Source organism: Trichoderma breve, chromosome 1, assembly GCF_028502605.1.
Source record: "Trichoderma breve strain T069 chromosome 1, whole genome shotgun sequence".
NCBI classification, from domain to species: domain Eukaryota; kingdom Fungi; phylum Ascomycota; class Sordariomycetes; order Hypocreales; family Hypocreaceae; genus Trichoderma; species Trichoderma breve.
Window position 1 is genome coordinate 403,132 of NC_079232.1, and position 20,747 is coordinate 423,878.

General features: G+C 52.6%; 10 protein-coding genes across 10 annotated transcripts; 3 read left to right on the top strand and 7 right to left on the bottom strand.

Moving 5' to 3' along the window:
* Positions 1-20: 20 nt before the first annotated feature.
* Positions 21-1,718, bottom strand: T069G_00141 (PLD-like domain-containing protein; the record flags this gene model as incomplete). The annotated part of the gene is made up of 4 exons (XM_056167351.1): positions 21-711; positions 778-987; positions 1,049-1,401; positions 1,464-1,718. The coding sequence occupies 4 exons, from the start codon at positions 1,716-1,718 to the stop codon at positions 21-23; spliced, it is 1,509 nt and encodes a 502-aa protein (XP_056032667.1).
* Positions 1,719-1,992: 274 nt separating this feature from the next.
* Positions 1,993-2,694, top strand: T069G_00142 (NADH ubiquinone oxidoreductase subunit NDUFA12 domain-containing protein; the record flags this gene model as incomplete). The annotated part of the gene is made up of 5 exons (XM_056167352.1): positions 1,993-2,043; positions 2,115-2,135; positions 2,185-2,215; positions 2,283-2,562; positions 2,643-2,694. The coding sequence occupies 5 exons, from the start codon at positions 1,993-1,995 to the stop codon at positions 2,692-2,694; spliced, it is 435 nt and encodes a 144-aa protein (XP_056032668.1).
* A 309-nt stretch (positions 2,695-3,003) lies between these two features.
* T069G_00143 (NAD(P) transhydrogenase beta subunit domain-containing protein) lies at positions 3,004-6,686 on the bottom strand (the record flags this gene model as incomplete). Its single annotated transcript, XM_056167353.1, has 7 exons — positions 3,004-3,035; positions 3,089-3,163; positions 3,228-4,298; positions 4,354-4,656; positions 4,712-5,314; positions 5,380-6,519; positions 6,593-6,686. The coding sequence occupies 7 exons, from the start codon at positions 6,684-6,686 to the stop codon at positions 3,004-3,006; spliced, it is 3,318 nt and encodes a 1,105-aa protein (XP_056032669.1).
* A 1,364-nt stretch (positions 6,687-8,050) lies between these two features.
* T069G_00144 (uncharacterized protein) lies at positions 8,051-8,637 on the bottom strand (the record flags this gene model as incomplete). The annotated part of the gene is made up of 2 exons (XM_056167354.1): positions 8,051-8,310; positions 8,361-8,637. The coding sequence occupies 2 exons, from the start codon at positions 8,635-8,637 to the stop codon at positions 8,051-8,053; spliced, it is 537 nt and encodes a 178-aa protein (XP_056032670.1).
* An 887-nt stretch (positions 8,638-9,524) lies between these two features.
* On the top strand, positions 9,525-10,550 carry T069G_00145 (porphobilinogen deaminase, dipyromethane cofactor binding domain-containing protein; the record flags this gene model as incomplete). Its single annotated transcript, XM_056167355.1, has 1 exon — positions 9,525-10,550. One exon carries the CDS (start codon positions 9,525-9,527, stop codon positions 10,548-10,550), a length of 1,026 nt encoding a protein of 341 aa, XP_056032671.1.
* A 523-nt stretch (positions 10,551-11,073) lies between these two features.
* T069G_00146 (glycine cleavage h-protein domain-containing protein) lies at positions 11,074-11,659 on the bottom strand (the record flags this gene model as incomplete). Its single annotated transcript, XM_056167356.1, has 2 exons — positions 11,074-11,468; positions 11,539-11,659. 2 exons carry the CDS (start codon positions 11,657-11,659, stop codon positions 11,074-11,076), a joined length of 516 nt encoding a protein of 171 aa, XP_056032672.1.
* Positions 11,660-12,866: 1,207 nt separating this feature from the next.
* Positions 12,867-13,863, bottom strand: T069G_00147 (thymidylate kinase domain-containing protein; the record flags this gene model as incomplete). The annotated part of the gene is made up of 3 exons (XM_056167357.1): positions 12,867-13,350; positions 13,425-13,533; positions 13,659-13,863. The coding sequence occupies 3 exons, from the start codon at positions 13,861-13,863 to the stop codon at positions 12,867-12,869; spliced, it is 798 nt and encodes a 265-aa protein (XP_056032673.1).
* An 821-nt stretch (positions 13,864-14,684) lies between these two features.
* Positions 14,685-15,908, bottom strand: T069G_00148 (uncharacterized protein; the record flags this gene model as incomplete). The annotated part of the gene is made up of 2 exons (XM_056167358.1): positions 14,685-15,763; positions 15,824-15,908. The coding sequence occupies 2 exons, from the start codon at positions 15,906-15,908 to the stop codon at positions 14,685-14,687; spliced, it is 1,164 nt and encodes a 387-aa protein (XP_056032674.1).
* A 2,333-nt stretch (positions 15,909-18,241) lies between these two features.
* T069G_00149 (3-beta hydroxysteroid dehydrogenase/isomerase family domain-containing protein) lies at positions 18,242-19,304 on the bottom strand (the record flags this gene model as incomplete). Its single annotated transcript, XM_056167359.1, has 2 exons — positions 18,242-18,795; positions 18,875-19,304. 2 exons carry the CDS (start codon positions 19,302-19,304, stop codon positions 18,242-18,244), a joined length of 984 nt encoding a protein of 327 aa, XP_056032675.1.
* Positions 19,305-20,061: 757 nt separating this feature from the next.
* On the top strand, positions 20,062-20,502 carry T069G_00150 (putative oxalocrotonate tautomerase enzyme domain-containing protein; the record flags this gene model as incomplete). Its single annotated transcript, XM_056167360.1, has 1 exon — positions 20,062-20,502. The coding sequence occupies one exon, from the start codon at positions 20,062-20,064 to the stop codon at positions 20,500-20,502; it is 441 nt and encodes a 146-aa protein (XP_056032676.1).
* Positions 20,503-20,747: the final 245 nt, after the last annotated feature.

A 20,747-nucleotide genomic window follows, 5' to 3' on the forward strand; every position in this document is an offset into this window, starting at 1 on the left:
CATTTATTCGCCCATGTCAATCACAGGGCGCCTCCCACAACCTTTACAATCCACATGGCAATCCGCACTTTGAGACTAACCCTCCTCTCTAACCTCGTAAAATCTTCCATCGTGACTCCCGCTGCGTGATCCTGCAGCCAGCCCTGTTCTTCTCCGAGCCGAGACTTTAGTGTTTCGTTCCGAGTCACAATCAGAGCTCCCGCCTCGAGATCGAGAGAGTAGCTCCGCTTCGTATAGTTGGAGCTGCCAATAATGCTCATACTAGGATGCACATCGCCGGGCATTGTTATCCAAAGGCCCTTTGCGTGGTACGTCCAGCCCCCAGGCTGGCCAGTTGTACCCAGACGCCACTCCTTCAAGGCAATGTCTCCCTCACGGCCACACTGCTGGACGGCATACAGGAAACGACGAGCGAGAAGTACATAGGCATCTGGCAGAAGTCCAGAAACTCCCTTTGACTTGTAGAAGCCATTGGCTTCTGGCGCCGCCGTAATGACGACATTCCTATTGGAAGCCGTGTTGAGAAGCAACTTGGTTAATGACGGGGCAGGGTTAAAGTATCCAGCAGTAAACGTCCACGATGATCCAGCATATGCCGGCTGCGACAACCTTTCGAGAATCCGCGTCAACACCGGAAGCTCTGTTGAAGTATCCGGATTCATGACCTGAGACATCTGGCTGAGCATGTATACTCGGGTGTCCTTTAATTCGCTATCCGGCTGCTTTTCCGGCGCGGCTATAAGTGTCTGCAGTGTAGATGTGGTTTTCTTAACAAACGACTGGGGCTTCTCTAAAGGTGAGGGAGCAGAGTTTGTTGTTGGCCAAGAGAGGGTGTATCCAGCAGCCTCCTCCTTTGACGGCTGAACGAGGAAGCTAAACGATGCGACGCCATTATAGATGCCCCAGAAATAGTCAGTCACCTCCTTGGACGAAAAAAGGTGATAGCGATCCTGTCGATTCGTAAAGTAATCCATAGACAAATTTGCCCTTTACACATAACGTCAGTACATGTATATCCCACACATCACGATACTTCAAACCAACATACCCAGACATGATAATCTCGTCATCCACCCCATAAAGCTTCATGTGCTGCAGCCCCCATCCCTCATTAATCCTCTTCGGCACATACTGCTTCCTCAACCCCGTCAAGTTCGGCGTATGATACATCCGGATCTCAACACGATCAGCCCCAAACTCATTCACCAGCGGCGCCAGCAACGAAGCGCACGAAGCCGCCGGCGACTCGCGCGTCCCCCGCAGCGCATCCGTCAAAATGCTCAGCTTCAAGTCCGGGTTCAGCCTCATCGCCTCCCGCAGCGTCTCGATGAGCTCCTTTTCCGACTTTCCAATGTACAAAGTCGACAGGAATATCCTCTTCTTAGCGTTCCGTATTCGGTCCTGCGGTTTTCAATCCATCAGCCCAGGCAAACTCTCTCTCTCTTCGCAGCGCCATCTCGCACCTTGAGCGTCTCGTAGAACTCGGCCGGCGTCTTCAAGATGCGGATCTGCTCTCCTCGAACATCGAAGCTCGGCGCCATGCGATCCAGCTCACTGACAAGCGGCGCCAGCAATCCCGCTCCCGTTCCATGCGCCGGTGCTGGAGCTCCGTGAGGTGTCGCATAGCTTCGGTATTGATATCGCGGGGGGGAGATGCTGGGCTTCGTCCGCAGAACTCGGGCCCTGGAGGCGCACCGGGCGCAGCTGCGCACAATCATTCTCTATGCGAGCAATTGATGCTCTTTTCCAGTTTTAACCAGCAAAATAGCCAATTCGCATTCTAGAAGAAAAGAAAAGAAAAAGAAACCCGATGCTATCATATCAACTGTGGCGGCACCAAGAAACCCACCAAAGGTTAAAATCAATTCAGCCGAACTTTTGCCGCCCCGGAATCTTCACGCCAACCTCAATGACCTCGAACTCACCAGCTCCCAAAGTAATCCGCCCAGCTCACAATCCATCTCCGGCGGAAATTGCCCTCCAACCGCAACCATGTCGACCCTTCCGAGGACTCTGGGCAACCTGCGCAAGATTGGCATCAAGGTATACGCGAATCCAAATCCCCGTGTCTCTCCAATTGCTGGTTCGGCCGCTGACATTTTCCCGCAAAACAGGAATACTTCCGCCAGATGCTGGTGCGTCTCTCGCCCTTCTAACCTCCCACGACCTCTGGCTAACGCACAGCTCTTCGCGATCCTCCTCGAACAGTACATCGGTATGCCCTCGCCAACATCTTGCCACCGTCTAGCTTGACACAGAACCCCTAACCAACGAGACTACAGGTGACACCAAGTACGGTACTCTCATCGGCCAGGATCGCTTCGGCAACAAATACTACGAGAACCTCGAGGAACTGCCCCTCCGAACCCGCTGGGTCGACTACGCCAAGCACGACTACGATGCCGCCCACGTCGAGCCCGGCTGGCACGCCTGGATCAGCTACCTCGTCGACAAGCCCCCGACCCAGGACAGCCTGATCGCCACGGGCACACGACACTTTGAGCCCGCTCTTCCCAAGCCCAATTTTACCGGAACGCGAGGAGCTTACAAGCCATATAACACGTAAGTCGGGATTCAATGCTGGAGCTGGTAGACTCTGTATGGGTTGAGGCGGATCAAAAGACTAATAAATGAGATGACAGAGTGAAATCGAAGCTTAATGCTTGGGAGCCGGTGGCCAAGGATCGGGTATGAGTGGTTTTTTCGTCTTCTTTTTTAACCGTGGGGAAATATGGTGTACATATTGAAATCGCGCAACAAACGCAAACAAATCAAACAATAGACACAGACATGTCCATTTCCGCTGTGAGAATCATGCAGCTTGCCCGCTCAAGACGCAATCACAAAATATCGACAAATATTTATTCTTTGCTAAACCAAGATGGAACTATCAAAAAGACCCAGTACTATCTAATCCCATCTATTGCTACGCAACAAATGATCAAATCAAGCAGGAATCCCTACGCCTTGCAATCACGTCTACCAAACGCTCACACACCCACTCTACAGCTTCCCTTCTACGGCTGATTTAATTGCTGTCGAGATTGTCAGCAAATTCGAGCCACACAGGTGTTACTAAATGACTTACCATCGCAGGAAACCTTGGCATCGCCAAACAACATCTTGGTGTTGGGCATGTAGAACATTGGGTTCGGCACATCAGCTATTTATCGCTTATCAGTACCAGTCCAGATTAAACCGGGAATAAAACACAGAGATCAACTTACCGTAGCCACTCGCCAAGCTTCTCTTCATCACCACAACCTGCTTAGCCTTCCAGGCATGCAAAACAGGCATTCCCTCAATGGAGCTGCCCTTTTCCATAGCAATCGGATTGACCGTGTCATTGGCACCAATCACAAGGGCCAAGTCGGTTTCCGGAAAGTCGTCGTTGATCTCGTCCATTTCCAGGACAATGTCATACGGGACACTCGCTTCCGCAAGAAGAACGTTGCACTGCCCAGGCATGCGGCCAGCAACGGGGTGGATGGCGAAGCGCACAGTGATGCCCTTGGATCGAAGCGATTGGACAATGCTTGAGAGCGCATACTGTGCCTTTGCAACAGCCATTCCGTATCCTACAATTATGATGACGGATTCGGCATTGACCAGCTGTTCCGCGACGTCTTCCACGGACGTTTCGGTTGCTTGGCCTTCTGGTTTGTACTCTAGGGCCGTCGTTGGCGATGACAAGCCTCCGAACAAGACGTTGGTCAAAGACCGGTTCATCGCAACGCACATGATGTACGATAGAATAGAACCAGAGACACCTATCAAGGCTCCCACAGAGGTTAAAAGAGGGTTGTCCAACATGAATCCTTCTGCTACCAAGGCAAAGCCACTGTAGGCGTTCAACACGGTGATGACAACAGGCATGTCAGCGCCTCCAATTGCAGCGGTTGTCGTGTATCCCTTAATGAAACTCAGAACCGTATTGGCTGCCAGTGCTCCAGCGGCAATCATGGGAGCACCGGGGGCCATGGTGAGAAAAGCACCCATAGTGGCAGCATTGGTTGCCAGCAATCCAGAGTTGATAATGTGTCGGCCAGGGAGAATCTTTGGTCGAGAACCCATGCGGCCCGCCAGCTTGAGGAACGCAACAATGGACCCAGTGAATGTTACACCACCGATTAGAACACCAAGGTAGGCAGAGACCATGTGCAAAGTCGAAAGATCAGACACGTCCGCCATGACACTTCCAATGCTGGTTAGCACGGCAGCCAAACCGACAACGGAGTGTAAAGCGGCGACAGTTTGAGGCAGATCAGTAGGAGTAATTCGTCTTCCAATCAACATACCTAGAGCATTGTCAGTAATCACGTTGTGAGAAGTTAGAATTTTGAAACTACTCACCAGCAATGGCTCCAACAGCAGCAAGTCCGGTGAATTGTGTCAAGACCTCCGGGGAGAATCCCACGGCAGCCAGACTAGCCAACACACCGGAGCCCACGCCGAGAATACCTAGCATGTTACCCATTCGAGCGGTTGATTGAGAAGCCAAACCTGAGAGAGATCCAATGCAGAGAACAGAACTGATGAGATATCCAGCCTGGACGAGGCCAGCAGCTCCGGTAGACAAGGCGGCAATGTAGCCACCACCAAATAAGGCAGCCGGGACAGCGTAAAGCCAGGGGTACTCAGGAGGATCAGTCTTGCCTGTGCTCAGTTAGCCTCTATCTATAAACCACGATACTAAGAGCGAAGAACTTACGCTTAAACATGTCGAGCATTCGCTTGGTGATGACGAAACCACCACCAACGTTGACAAAAGCAAGCAATACGCTGAGGGCTCCCAATGATTGAGGAATGGTCTCGGGCAAAAAACCTCCACCAAGGATGAAGAGACCACCAACACCGACCATGCCAGAAATCGCATTCGTTACGCTCATCAAAGGAGAGTGCAGCGCCGGTGCCACGCCCCAAACAACACGATAACCGATGAGACTAGCCAGGGCAAATGTAAAGGCGTTAGACATGAACAGAGGACCAGTAAACTTTCCAAGGGCCAAAACGCCTGTCATTCCAGCAGTCACAGTGGCCACTTCTCGAGTCTTTTTCTGCCAGGGGGTGAGCTCTACGGGTTCAACCACGACTGCAGCTGCAGGCTTAGCCGGTGCTGGAGGAGGAGCTGGACGGGGGGCAGGCGGAAGAATCTCTCCTTTTTGCATGACAATGGCGCCTCGGACAACCTCGTCGGACAGGTCAATTCCAAACTCCTTGTCCTTGGGTGCCATTGACAGCAAGAGCTTGGTGATGTTGTTCGAGTAGAGGGTGGACGATTGGGTGGGCAGACGAGACGGAAGATCAGTGTATCCTGCAGTCTATGTTAACATCCATGACATGCTACAACTTAGTAATAAAAGTTCGATCACCACATACCAATAACCTTGACGTCGTTGTGTGTAATCATCTTGCCGGCTTTGGTGGCCTCACAGTTACCACCAGCCTCGGCAGCGAGATCTACAATAACGCTTCCGGGTTTCATAACTTCGAGCATGTCCATTTTAATCAGCTTTGGGGCAGGCTTTCCGGGAATCAGGGCTGTAGTGATGATGATGTCCACCTCCTTGGCTTGTTCCTTGAAGAGTCTCATTTCGGCTTCGATGAACTCTTTGCTCATCTCCTTAGCATAGCCTCCGGCACCAGAGCCATCCTCTTGCATGTCAACCTCGATGAATTCCGCGCCGAGAGATTCAATCTGCTCTCTAACAGCAGGACGAGTGTCGAATCCGCGGACAATGGCGCCCATGCGACGAGCAGTTGCAATTGCGCTGAGACCAGCTACACCAGCTCCAATGACCAAGACTTTGCACGGCGGGATCTTGCCAGCAGCCGTGACTTGGCCAGTGAGGAATCTGCCAAACACATTGGACGCTTCCAAGACAGCCTTGTAGCCGGCAATGTTTGCCATGCTGCTAAGGGCATCAAAGACTTGAGCACGTGAGATACGAGGGACCATTTCCATGGCAAAGTAAGTCGCCTTTCTAGCAGCAATCTTTGCGACGAGATCTTTGTTCTGACCAGGTTGAAGAAACGAATAGATTGTCTGATTTTCTTTGATGGCTTCAACTTCGGCGTCGGACGGTCCACGAACTTTGAGCACGATATCGGCAGCAGACCAGATGCCCTTCGCGGAGTCGACAAGGGTAGCGCCAGCTTTTTCATATGCATCATCCAGGAAATCAGCTTCAGCACCGGCTCCTCGCTCAACCAGGACCTTGGAGTAACCCTTTTTAAGCAGGAGAGCCACATTGGTCGGAGTCAATGCGACTCGACGCTCTCCCGGAAAGGTTTCCCTCGGCACACCCACGGTGAGCTGACTGTAGGGCGTCGTTGGTGGCACAGGAGCAGCGGCTTCCGTCGAATACAGCTTTGGCAGTAGGACGGGCGCTCGTGCGACCGGAGACTCATGGCGAACCAGCGCCAGAGACTTGGGGGCCGCAGCGACAATAGCATTCTGTCGTGTAACCCCGGCAGAGGCATGCCATTGACGGCGGCAGTTTAGCAGTGGCCTAACATCTATGCGCAGAGTCGAATATTAGTAAATATTGCGCAGAGCTATAATTCACGCATAGATCAGACAGAAACTCACTTTGGATTCGAGAGCGCAGAAACCGCGACGAAGAGGCAGTGGATGGCGACAAGTAGAGCTCGGTGGCTAGGGGGCGAAGCAAAGAGGACGCCATCACGAAGCGACCCTCATCTGAGGCGATTTCCACACAGCACACACGAGTTTATCTAGGTTCAAAATCTAGCTGGGCGCGTTGGTTAGAAACAGAGGCAATTATTTCCCATGAAAAAACCTCTTACCAGGTCGATTCAATTATACGGGTTCACATGGGCTGACGCCTTGATAATGCGAACAGCAGCTACCAGAGCCCATGCGAGCAGCGAGCAGCAACCAGAAGCGCTCCGTAGGTTCCGCACAAGCAGAAGCTATTCACGAAACAGCCAGACGAGTTATTTGGAAGAGGTAAAAAGAAAAAAGATGATCCGACAAGGCGCGCATGAGGAGAAGTGGCCTTTAGGCTGGCCATCCAAGAACCGCACATGCACATGTAAAAACCCCGCCCAAGCCGACTCCAAGTCGCACGACCTGGTACGTAACAGCGGCTAAAAATCACCAGAAACAACAACAATGGTGACATGACGGAGCATCTCCAGCCTCGAGTACTCGCGCGATACGAGCTTCACGGGCTGTATTGCACCGGCCGAACATGTACCTTGGCCGATCTCGAGCTCCACGGACCTTCTCTTTTCTGACGTTACCACTAACATCCATGATCCGTCCATGGCAGAAACCATCAGGTGCGGGGTTCCAGGGGGTCTCTCCAAGATTTTTCCCGAAGCCTACAGGGGGGCAGCCGCCTGCTGTTACAGGGGCGTGAGGGGACCTTGGGGGGTTTGGGGGGCATCGATTGGGGGAGTTAGGGGAGTTTAGGGAGCTGCTCTGCCTGGGACGGGGCCGCTAAAATCCCCCACTGCGGGGGACCTATCGGCGCTAAAAGCTGGGGAAGGGCGAGTGCATTTCACGCGCGAACGGGAGGCCGGATTGGGAAGAAACGGTGCATGGTGACAGCGCTGAGGGTGTCGAGGGAAGTCGAGTTTGTGGTTGCAAATCGACGGGATCCGATGCAGCCGAGCGTACATACGAGCTTATTTCCAGGTGGCAGGGCGTGGGATGAGCTGAGGAAGCTGGGGGGATTTGGGCGGGATGAGGGAGGATAAAAGAGGAGAGGATTTTGCCGGTGGGAAGATTGGAGAATCCGAGGTCCAAGGTATGATGACGAATATTAATTGCATGATTCTTGATTCGCAGAGATTACAAAGGAGTGTTATTAGGTCCGACTAACATTACAGTATTATTATCCAGGTTGCAGTTCTAAGCACCTGGTAAACCACCAGACATGCACTCATCAAAGCATTCAACATCTTTAGCGGACCTGCGCATCTACATGCAAAATCATGTAGTCGTCAATCTGTAAAGGCCAAGGTCCGCTTCAAGCACCCAAAACATTAACGCAAAAATCATCATCAAACATCCCGTCCCTCACTGCAGCTGCATCTGCATCTGGCAGTTCCCAGCGTGGCACGGAGTCTCGCAGCGGCCACGAAAGTCAGGCCCAATGTTCAAACACTTGTCACACCCACAAACAAGATCCAAATGCGAGCCAACCTCTTGGTCAGGATCGTCGCAGAGGCAGATGTAGAGGGCAGACGTGATGTTGGTGGCCGGCACGTTGTTGTCGCAGCTGGCGTTGGGCGTGTCGCAGTATGCCTCGCCCAGCTGCTTCTGAGACCACGGCTTTTCTACAGAGAAATGAGCTTCATCCAATGATGATCTTGTCAGGGTGGCTTACTCATGCCCATCAGCACAGATGCGCAGTACGTGTAGCCGCATTCGCAGATGGGCCCGTCTGGGGTGGGCGGCGCCTTGGTCGGCTCTGGAGGCGGACCGCCCTTGGTAGTCGAAGTGGTTGTTGAAGTTGTAGGCGGAGGCTTGGGATCATCGTCTGTCTCTGGGGGAGGAGCGTGAGAAGAGAGAGGCGGAGGAGGCATGTCAGGGGTTGGAAGTTGAGGTCTGGGATTGGAGGCGGCCAGTCCGACCAAGGTGATGAGAGTGAGAGCCAGCTTCATTGTGAGTATATGTCAAAGTGCTTGGGTTGGTCGATATGATGAGTATTGCGATGATTTCACAGATGAATGAATAAGGAACAACTGCAGCCGTACTGCCGATGATGATGACTCTCGACCCATTACAGCTTTATATATCTATTACCTGGTAGAAATATCCCTTCTTACAATTCATCTCGTCTCAATGCATCGTCTGTAGATGGCACTGAGATCTCAGCAGGTATTACAGAGTATGGAGATCAAAGGGGGATTAACTTTTAGTGTTGAGAACAAGCTATGGCTGTGACCACAGCTCGGCTCTTTTGTCCTTTCCATTCTATTTTCATCCCTTCATTCATCACAACACGCCATTTGTTGAGAACAAACATTCAACTATTGTGTAATGATCCTCTTATGGATTGTGAAACTCGTGGTGATGAGCAAACCATCTCATAACTTCAGGTAATAGTGCTGTCAAGCCGGGAATTATTGCATCTATACAGGTAGCATAGAAGATCTGCGTTGACTATGGTATTTTGAGATAGAGAGACGTTACACTTGTACTCTAGTAATGTAAGAATAGAAACGGACAGGCAATCCACCGATATGAAGCAATAGCCTCTATCGCAAACAATTGATCCATCTACTCAAGTATATAGCTGGTGCTATGTTTCGTCAATGCTTGGAAGCTGTGTATATGAACTTACCCTGCAGCATACAGTAATTGTGTACAATTCGTACTGTAAAGACTGCAAAACACGCACCGTTGACACAGTATCAATGCCCCGCCAAAACTGCTGACTACCCCTCCACCGGCATTCGGAAGTTTCCAACTCTTCTCGAACCACCCCATTCTCCAGAAAATCTCCGTCATCACCATCCTCAAGCAAAGCAAAAGTTCCCTCCCAAAAATGGCCGACGAACAACCACCAGCCCTCGCACAGGGTCCCACGACCATCAGGGTCGGCACGCGAAACTCGCCTCTGGCCCTGGCCCAGGCAGACATTGTCGTGGCGGCGCTGCAATCCGTGCTGCCTGCGTATTCGTTCCCCATCTCCGGCATGACGACGACGGGCGATCGCGACCAGAACACTGCGCTGTACAACTTTGGCGGCAAGGGGCTTTGGACGACGCAGCTGGAGGACAGGCTCGAGGCAAACGAGCTCGACATCATCGTCCATTCGCTAAAGGACATGCCCACGACCTTGCCCGAGGGCCTCGTGCTGGGCTGCGTCACTAAGCGAGAAGATCCTCGGGATACGCTGGTGCTGAAGAAGGAGCTCGTCGACAAGCACGGCTGGAAGACGCTCGCCGACCTGCCTGAAGGAAGTATCATTGGCACCAGCAGCGTGCGGAGAATCGCCCAGCTCGCCCGACGATATCCCTCTCTCAAGTTCAAGGACCACCGCGGCAACATCCAGACCCGGCTGAGGAAGCTGGAGGAGGACCCGGAGCTCACGGGCATCATCCTGGCGGCGGCCGGCCTGCAGCGCATGCAGCTGGACGCTCACATCTCACAGTTCCTCGAGTCGGACAACGGCGGCATCCTGCACGCTGTCGGACAGGGCGCGCTGGGCATCGAGTGCCGAGCCGGCGACGACAAGGTGCTGGCTGCGCTCAAGATGATCGAGGACAAGAACGCCCGTCTGGCAACCGTAGCCGAGAGGAGCCTGATGCGAGCCCTCGAGGGCGGGTGCAGCGTTCCGATTGGCGTCGAGACCAAGTGGGTTGAACCGGGACAGCTGAGGCTACGGGCCACGGTCGTGTCGGTCCAGGGCACAGAGGGCGTCGATGGCGAGGCGGTCGAGCCCATCACCACGGCGGAGCAAGCCGATGAGTTTGGAGCAAAGATGGCGGCCGATCTGGTGAGCCGGGGCGCAAACAAGATCCTGGACGACATCAACAAGAACAAGCCGGCACCACCGCCACCTCAATGATTGGAATGAATGAAATGAAGAATGACTGCTGTACAACAACAACACGGGAAGGGAAAACAAAAAGAGAGGAGAGGAAAACTGCATCGTCATAGCTCTTGATATTTGACGCCCGCTGAGAGGCCGGCCTAGCAAACCAAAAATGTATACCCTCATCTGAATGTAAAAAAGGAAGATATCGTATGAGCCCACCCACTTTGTATGTTATATGTTACCTATATGGTACACGAAATGCGACCAAGTTTCCCTAATGTTAAAAGAACCCAAAAAACCATCCATTCACCCTCCTCCCCTTGGTCAGGTTGAACTGTTTCTACGCCATGCAAGAAATTCCCACCCCCTCATTTTCAATGAAGAAGAATTAAGAAAGAAAAGAAGAAGTAGTCTCTTTTTCTTTCCCCCCTCTCATTTCCAAGAAAAAAACACCCCATTCTCCCCCACAATTCGAAGCCCATCGCCAAAAAAGAACCAAGCTTCGTCTAATCTTTTACCCGCAGCTATTCCCTTTCATCCTCCCCACCAAAATTTACTCGGCAGTAAACTCCTTGTACGCCTCAGCGTCCATCAGCTCGTCAAACTGCTTCGCGCCCTCCTCATCAACCTCGACCTTGACGATCCAGCCGCCGCCAGCGCTGTCGTCCTCGGGCACCTGGTTGATGGTCGCGGGCTTCTCCTCCAGCAGGGCGTTTGTGTGGGTGACCTTGCAGCGCACGGGGGCGTTGATGTCGCTGGCGCTCTTGACGGACTCGACGGCGCCGATGGAGTCGCCCTGGTCGGTCCATTCGCCCGCGGGGGGGAGCTCGACGTAGACGACGTCGCCCAGCTGCTCGGCGGCGTACTCGGAGACGCCGATGACGCCCGTCTTGCGGTCGGCGGAGAGGTCGATCCACTCATGGTCCTTTGTGTACTTGCGAGCAAGGCCTTAAAGAATCAATATTAGCTATTTTTTGTTCCTTTACTCTAGGTAGCTTGAGGTAGAACGAGAACGTACTCATGCGGGAGCTGGTGAAGCTCCTCACAGGCATCGACAGCCGAACCATCGGAGCGGCACGGGGCGCAAGGCGCATGGCCACAGGCCGGGCAGCGCGCAGCGAGCAAGCAATTGAAGCCATTGTGTGATACTTGTAAAAAATAAATAACCGAAGCTGACGAATTGGGCAAACAAACAAGACGATTTGGAGAATGAAACGCAGAGAGAAGAGAAGAGAGAAGGAGGAAGAAAAAAAACTTGTATGACGCCGCCCCCGAGGGAAAACGCAATGGCCCGTTTTAGCTTATCGGAGCGCTAACACAGGCCCAAACTAACCCGGTGCTTTCCCTTCTTCCCCTCCAAAAAATGCCGGGGGAGCGAAAATCAGTACGAATTCTTTGATTCGGCTTAGTCATGTCGTGAAATCGCCGTATCAGAGCTTGAGAAAGGACCCGACCCGATGCAAGGCGCCGACACCCGGAGAGACTGCAAAATATTATCAACTGATACCCCATAAGTACAACACGGGTAGAAGACATCAATCAGGGGATAAACAAAAAGAGGAACCAATCACGCGGTGTTTTTGCGGGTAGTGGATTGTATCGGGAAGTGCTAATTGGGTAATTATTACCATACGGGAATGTATGGGGTGGTTGATTTGATAGCGGGCTGCTGGTACGATTTTTGGCGATGGGGCTTCGGCCTCTTTTTTGGGATTTTGCTGTGAGTGAGATTCGGGGTGGGTATTTCATGTGGTTGACGTGTATGGCAGGGCAAGGATATGAACAATGCAGTCATTCCTTCTGCAATTGAATCTCAAAAACCCAAAAAGAAGTAGAACAAGACTAAAGAGTTGAAGGATATAATAGATTGCTGATTCATGAGAGTCTCAATCTAGAAGACAACGTCCAAAAAAAAGAACCATCTCCGGGGACGGAATCGAACCGCCGACTTTTCGATGAGATGTTATCCATTACAGTCGAACGCCATGAACCAACTAGACCACCCAGAGTTTTGATTGGCTGACGATGCAAGGTATTCTCCTTATCAAAGAGATGCATATCTGCATTCTGCAAAAGACGAGGATGAAGTTGTGCTGTTTGGTGACAAGGGGGGCTTGCTTGGTGCTGGGATGACTTCAATTGCTTGCTAGGTAGTTGTTGTTGTGCTGGTTGTTGATATAGAAGCTAGGTAGTAATAAGTTTGAATGAGGCGTATCATATCTTTCGAACGTGGACATCTCGAGGTTGGCAAATTGCTCTCCTCGACTGGACAAAACACACACACACAAAAGGGAATGCCGGCCAGCATCACATCACCGTGGTGCCCATGTCACATCCCACATCCCATCACAACGCAGTCCTCACCACCTTGCCCATCTCACCCGCCTCCACCCTATCAACCCTGGCCCTGACCTTCCTCCAGATAGCCTCACTCACCTCCTCCACCGCCCTACTCGCATCCACCACCACAATATCCTCCTCATCCTGCCTCCACGACGCGCCCTCAATACCCCCCAGCTGCTGCAACAAATCCTGCCCCTTGATGTCCTTCCCGCCCATGCTCAGCGCCCAAAACAGCTCCCGCACCGTCCGCTGCATCTCCTCCTTCTCATACTTCTCGCTGCCCCAGCCGCCCCGCGCCCTCGCGGCCTCTTCGTCCAGGTCCAGGAACAGCACCACGTCTGGCCGCGGCAGCCCAGTGTCCGGGGCGCGGGCCCAGGACAGCGGCAGGTGCGGGTTCTTCTTGGCGGCTGAGTAGACGATGCCGGAGTGGTAGAAGCGGTCCGAGACGACGGTGATGCCGGCGGCGAGGTAGGCCCGGATTTGCTGGCTGTTGATATGTAAATGTCGTTTGTCTCAGCGTTTCATCACACTATACAGTAAGTAGAGATGAGAACAACTTACGCAGCTTCCCACCGGTTGGCACTAAACAGCAAATGAATCGCATGGTCACTCATATCAACATGGCTCTTCAAATAGCCATCAATCATCTGCCCAATCGGCGTCGTTCTATCTGCACAGCAAAATAACCCAAGCCTCATTAACATCATGTCATGCCATGTCATCTCATCAAAGCTCGAAAAAGAAAAAATCTCATTCAATAAAAACAAAAAAAAAAAAAGAACTCAAAAAACTCACCCGGAAATCTCATCACCTTGACCGGCCTCCCCTCCTCCACAAATCTCTGCTCCAGCAGCTTCACCTGCGTCGTCTTGCCGCTCCGGTCCAGACCCTCGAGCACAATGAAGGCGCCCCTCATCTTGGTCTCGGTGCTGTCATCGCCCGCCGCGGGGGACGAAGTGCCGGCGACTGCAGCGGCGGCGAGGTCGTGGATCGAAGACATTGTTCTCAAGCTTCTTATGCCTTATTGATGTCAATATGCTGATGTTGTAATTGAGGACTGAGATTGTGCGTGTTGGTGTTGAATTGATCAGGGCAATTCATTAAACTGCGGGCAAAAGGCTTGAGGAGTCAAAAGGTGCACCGCGTCTGTGCTGCATGAGCTTTCATCATCAATGGCATGATAAGATTGGGCGCCCGCACTGTAAGAATTTGTGGCTGAAAATGGGCGTGGCGGGCGATCAACACAGCGCTTGACCACCGCTATTAGCCTAGTAGGTACAGCTATAGCTTCCAATTCCTTGATCGGTACGGCAAAGTCATGCACAACTCGTTAGGTTGGGCTCTTACTACCATGGTTGGGCTCAGACACATCAAGTCTCATTCACGGGCACTTTACTTCACGTGGACAAAGAATAAGGCACCGAGACTGTCTGTAGCATTCAAACAATACGATTAAATGTGCACGATACTCTTGTACTCTGGTAGGCTCTACTAACACGTACAGTCGCAAACCGGCGCATCAAGCAACAACTCCTGGTATAACCATTCCGTACCAAACCGAACCGGAAACGCCGCCCAGTCCGGGAAAAGCAAAACTGATGCGCCAAGCCACAACCTTTTTCACAGGGAGAATAAAAGGAAAGGAAGAAGAGAAGAAAATAAGAGACAAAACAAGACAAAGACACAGGTAACAGGCCGAACCAAAACAATAACAAAACGCAAACAACACAAATGCTCAAGGCTCGCTCTTCATCCGACATACAAAAACGTACACTCATTCCCTCGTTTATAATCCGGTTGCCATCGATGGGGGCCGCTGATTTACGGGCTCCCAACGACGCTTTCAGCTTCATCCTTGGCGCTGCTGCTTTCCCAAAGCTCAAAGCTTTCGCCTGTGCCTTCTATGGGCTGCAGAACAGCGGCCTTGGATGATGTGCCGTCGGATCTTGAAATGAGAGCGTCAATGTCTTCATGAATCTCCAGCTCGTCCTCGTCCTCTTCCTCTTCCGGCTCCTCGGGGATGTTGGAGGGAATGTTTGAGATAGTGGCGATGGGGGCTTCTGGCTCCTCGTCCTCGTGGATGAGAATCACCGATGTCTCGTCACAGCCCTCAGCATAGAAATCCGCTGCATTCATCTCACCTAGCGCAACTCGCTGCTTCTCAACAATCATCTCATCACCCTTGGGCGACGGGCTAGCACGCTGGGCTGAAGTCTGGGAGACGTCGTCTGCAGGAGGAATGTTCTCCTTGTCACGTCCCTCGGCACCATCTCGCTTTGCGCGCTGCTCCGTCTCCTCATCAGATGAGATGTCGAGTGTGCAGGTGCTGTGCTGCAGAAGATTGGTCATCTCCTGCTCAGGGGTGTCTTCGTGAATGTCAAAGAACCAGCTGGCCTTGGATTCAGGCTCAAGCAGGCTGGAGGCGACGGGCTTCTTGACGGATGGCCGAGGGGTGTAGCCCGCAATGGTGCCTTTTAGGGCTGCATCGAGAGAGAAGGGAGCGGAAGAGCCGCCGAGGGCGAATGATGGGGGGTCCAGGCGAGTGGCGCGACGCCGTCCCGACAAAAGTCTAGAGCGCTTGCCCTGAGTTGGCGAGCGGCCCGCGGGAGCTACCGGGCAGGACTTGGGCGTGTTGTCGACACTGGCCTTGCCCAGATTTGACTTTGGGTTCAGAATGCGACGAGGCGTGGAAGAGGCCTTGTTCTGGCTGGTGAGAGATCGTGCACTGGCGACGGGAGTGCTGATCTTGGGAGTGAGGAAGAAGTTGGAGGGCTTGAGGGCATCCTTGGCAGGGGTGCCTGAGCTTACGCCCTTGGAGCGTTTTGCAAAGAGCAGGGGATCGACATTTTCACAGTTATCAATCTCGAGAAACTCTGCTTTCCGCTTGGGAGAAACGTTGGCTGCGACAGAATTAGTCCCTGCTTATTCTTCTTTCCTCTTGGGTAAGATGCAAAGCATACCGTTTTGTCTGTTCTTTAGGCTGGTCAGGGACTGTAGACGAGCTCCGTCAAGGGGAGCAAAGGGCTGGCGGGTGACGGCGGCCATTGCTCCAGAGGGATTTAATCGAAGGACTGAATCGATGCGATGCGATGCGGTACAAATGCAGGAGTGATTGATGCGATGCGATGCGATGCGACAAGTTGCCGTGGTTCCACTTTGATTGAATACTTTGGTGGGGAGATGAAGAAACGATGTGGTTGATTTGATGATGGCAGTTGGTTCACCGAGGACGAAGGGAGCAAGCGGTCAGTCAATTTTGGGTCTGGAATTAATGGTAGAATGCGGTTTTCATCATCTTTTTTTGCCACTGCGATGATTTGCTTTGCTTTGGTATCAAATGATGTTTGCGTTCTCTCGAGTTTGGCGAGGATTCACTAACGAACGTGGTGTGAGAGAGAGCGAGGCGAATAACAAAAGCAAATGGGAAGAGATGGGAGGGGAGAAGAGCGCGAGGCCCAAGTGGGACAGAGGGAGTACTAATAAACACTGAAGAAGCGCGATGTGGACGTGAGAAGGGCGATGCGGCCAGAGGGCGGCCGGTACATGTCTTGAGGCGTCTGGGCGGGCGGCCCTGGAGTACCTGCTACTCTTGCTACTCTACGGGCTACTTGAGGGGTACTTTTACCCTCTGACACTACTGGGTGCTAAAGGTGGTGCTAAAGCTGCTAAAGCCCAGTGGTTGCTCGCAAGACAGGGCCAAACGGGGGCCTAGCGTTCCAGCCTAGCAGAAGGGTGGCAGAGGGCGGCAGATGTAGCGGACGGCTCACAAGGTGGTCGCAGATACAAAGAGGCCCGTGCGCAAATTGGCAAGAGGGAGGTACCGTCGCGACGCGCCTCACCGACGATTCGCTTAAGTTTAATGGGATTTCAGATTTTGTGTGGGCTTTTCTCGAATGTGGGGTTGGGGGGAGAGGGTGAGAATGAAGCTGGGAACTGGAGGGAGCTGAGTGAAGGGGATTTACAGCAGGGGGGTTGAACGAGGCTCTGCTATCAAATTTGATGCCGGTGATTTGATGCCAGAGACAGAGGGGGGAATGTAAGTACTTGTACTGGAGGGGATGGGATGGGATGGGACGGGAGGGAAGAGCATCGAGACATGAAGAGGGAAGGGCAGGGCAGATCTCGTTCGTCCAGATTTCGCCCCCCCAAGACAATAAAAGCGAGCCGGCGAGACACACGGGCGGCTGGCCATGCATCTTGTATCTACATACTGGTGCATCCTGTACGGAGTCACTTTGACGCGTCTGCCGGGACGGGTAAAGTGCTTTGCCACGATTGGCGGGCGGGAGGCCAATGGACGCGTGGGGATGCGTGAGAGCCAGGGATGCGCCTTGGATGCGCGACAGGGGGAGGTTGCGAGCTGTGCGTGATGGTGCATTGCATGATGCGCTAGAGGAGACGCGCGAAGCACGCGCGTGGAGGCCGGGATTGTACAAGTGTCTATATTTATTTGCACAAGGAAGCGAAACGAATTGGGGGTCATCATCTCATACACGGAGGTGATGATGGCTGACTGATGGAGATTGATAGTGATTGATAACGGTTGAGGATATATCATGGAACTGTCTAGTGCATGTAGATGGATGCAAGCAAACCTCAACTTTTCCACCTTCAAGGCACCCTCTTCTCAAGGCACTTTACACGCCACCCGCTCAGCCACTTTAATTGATGTAGAGAGAAAAAACCGCCTTGCATGACGTGCTGCCCGCTGGACAAAATCCCCTCCTGGGCATCTCCCTGCACATTCAACGACCAGGGCCTTCGGCTTGCCCCGAAATCTCGCAGGCCCGCTCCAATCCAATCAACGCGTCCAGCCGCTGCCGAATCTCGTCACTCCACTCGTCATTCAGCCATCATCCAACATCCAGCTCCAGCCCTTTTTATCAAACCTGCATCCGACTATTGCATATTGCACTACCAACTGCAGCATTTCGACATTGATACCTTGGTACTCATCAAAGTCGCACCAGGCCGATGCATCTGCGCCACCCTCGATCCCCATTGGCTACTGCTGCTGCTGCTGCTTAGCGCTCGCTCGCTCGCATCTTCTTCGCTGTCTCTTCTTCTTGTCTTGGTCTGTCTTACTATTGATTGCCTGCATTTGCACCAACCCACAAATCAATTGGACCGGCTCTGTCTCACCAATTAGCGGCCGGAAGACGAGCAAAAGGCTAGACGGGCTGCAATCCAACTTGAGTTTCAGTTTCAGCTATCTGCACATCTAATCGAATCTATCCCTTGTTCCCCATCGAATCTGAGCACATAGTTGTCTCGACTCTCCCCAAGCTCAATCTCCCTTTTATCTACCAGTCCATATCCTTGGGCTCACTCATGGATCCAATGCCAATTACAATACTGTACATACAAATTTCAGGCACTTAGTTGCCCTTCTGTAGCGCCAGCTGCTGGTCAATCAGCCCGCTGAGCGTCTCCCACAATGGCCGCCACTTCATTCCGAGCACGTCGTTGTCAACCCTAAAGGGAACCGGGCCGTCCTCCACCAGCTTCGTGTCCAGCTCGGGATATGTGCTCCTTGCCCACGCGGCAATGTCCTTCCACGTCGTTGGTGCGCCTGAGGCAACCAGCTCAATGCCGTCTGGGACGTCCGGCTGGGCGGCCTTGATGGTCAGGTCGGCGACATCGCGCACGTCAACAATCACCGATGGGAAGAGGGGTGCCGGAGACTGCAGCGACTTCCAGAACCAGGCATTGATGCCGTCGATATCGCCAGCCGTCTTGCGAATCTGGCTGTGGCCAAGCACAAAGGTCGGGTGGACCGTGGCCAGCTTAAAGGCCGGCTTGTGCTCCTTGACCCAGTCCTGCGAGGCCTGATGGGCCAGAATCTTGGAGGCCACGTACATTGTGCCGTGGTCACCCTTGCCGTCAGGAAACATTTGCTCAATGTTAAGCTCGTGCCTTTTGCCAGTGTTTGCTGCTGCTGTGTCAGTTGTATGCTTCAACCCCCTGGGCCAACCTCTGGGCCCTATGTAGGAAGGTGGATCTGTACTCACCTGGGACAAAAGTGTCTGTGTTGAAAAAGAGGTCGGGGGGACCAATGCTTAGGATCGATGCCATAATGACCACCTTCTTGATGCTGGGGATCTTTCTGGCAGACTCCAGCACAGAGAGCGTCCCCCGCACAGCAGGATCGAGATAGTCCTTGTGCAGGTCGGCTCCCTTTCCGGGCATGGGCGATGCAATGTGGAAGACGACTTCGACATTGTCCAGAGCATCGTCGAATGCCTGAGGCTTGGAGATGTCTGGCACCACGACAAACTCAATCTTTGAGACATTGTCGCGGAAAATGTCCTTGAGGTTCTCAATCTGCTCAGCCTTCCGCACGCTTAGACGCACGTTATACCCTTCGCGAAGAGCCGATGTGACGACCTGCGAGCCAATGAAGCCCGTCGCACCAGTGATGAAGGCAAGCTTTGAAGACATGATGAATACTTGATGAATTGTGGATTTTGTGATGATTTGCTGCCGACTTGCTAACTGTGCTTTTGCTATTCTGATTGGATTTATCAACGATACTCATGCTGTCTATATATATTTCATCATCTACAGGTACACCCGTCGACTAAACAAACGTTGAAGCCATGTTCAGCTCATGATGATCAGTAATCTCGAGTTGAGACGAGTTGTTGAGAGGCAGGTTTGTCCGTCCAAAGGCAGGTCTGTCCGTCCAGACGCCGGTTTGTCAGCCGCTGCACGATGAGCAATCAAACAACATCTCCACGACCGTCCAGCAATTAGCTCAGCGCCTCCGACTGCCTTGAACTGTTGGAGTTAACCCCACTTATCCCCGGGCCCGGGGCTCCAGCCGGCGAATCCGGGCGGACGGTGCGATTACAATTACACCCACAAGCGCCGTATTACTCGACGCCACTTCAGAGGGATTACCGTTTCGAGGACATTTCTGGCATCTTTGGTGCTCTGTGTCGTTTTCCTAAATTAGAAGTTTTTGGATACTCGTAGTATCAGACGACGTGGACGGTCGCTCACTTGCTCAAGATGGATGCAGCTATGCCTCTCCTCATGCCATTCTCGTATTGATCCCGATGGCTTCTTTGACACTTAAAAACCACGTCAATGCCCTGTAAAATGCATTCCTCTCACATCTCTTCATCAATCATATCATAAAGCAACTATTATTACACTCTTCTCCAAGCAGCATCTACAAGACACCACCGCAATCATGCCCCACTGGCTCGTCTACCACCCTCCCAGCACCTACGCCGACGACGAATCCAAAGATGCCCTCGTCAAAGCCATAACCGACTTCTACGTCGGCGTCGTCGGCATGCCAGCCTTTTACGTCGTCGTCAACTTCATCAAAGTCGCGCACGAAGGTTTCTACGTCGGCGGCGTCCGGCGCGGTCCCGATGACAAGCCCTTCATCCGCTTCACCATCAACCATGTTGCGCACAACTACCCCGACGACGATAAAGTTATTCGCGAGGCCGGCGACGTGTTTAACGAGCTGTTGAAGCCGTTGATGAAGGGCAAATATGATTGGGAGTTTCACATTTCGGAGACGGATAGGAGGCTTTGGAAGACGAATGGGTTTACGCCGCCGGAGGCTGACAGTGAGGGCCTGAAGTTATGGGTCAAGGAGAATCGCCCGGTTCCTTATTGATACGTGTACCCTCTGTTAGACTGTATGTAGGTAGCAATGCTGTGTATTTTCTTTCTTATCGCATATCGTTTGCCGCTGTCATGTCGTGCTTCAGAGCCAACCATTTCCCATACTCGCACTTGTACAAGACACCACCGCCTACTGTACGAACGAACCAGTTGCACCCTCGACTTCAATTGTTGCCATATATAGCAAATGCTTCGCTCCACAATATCTTACAACAAACCGCCCCCAAAATCCAATCC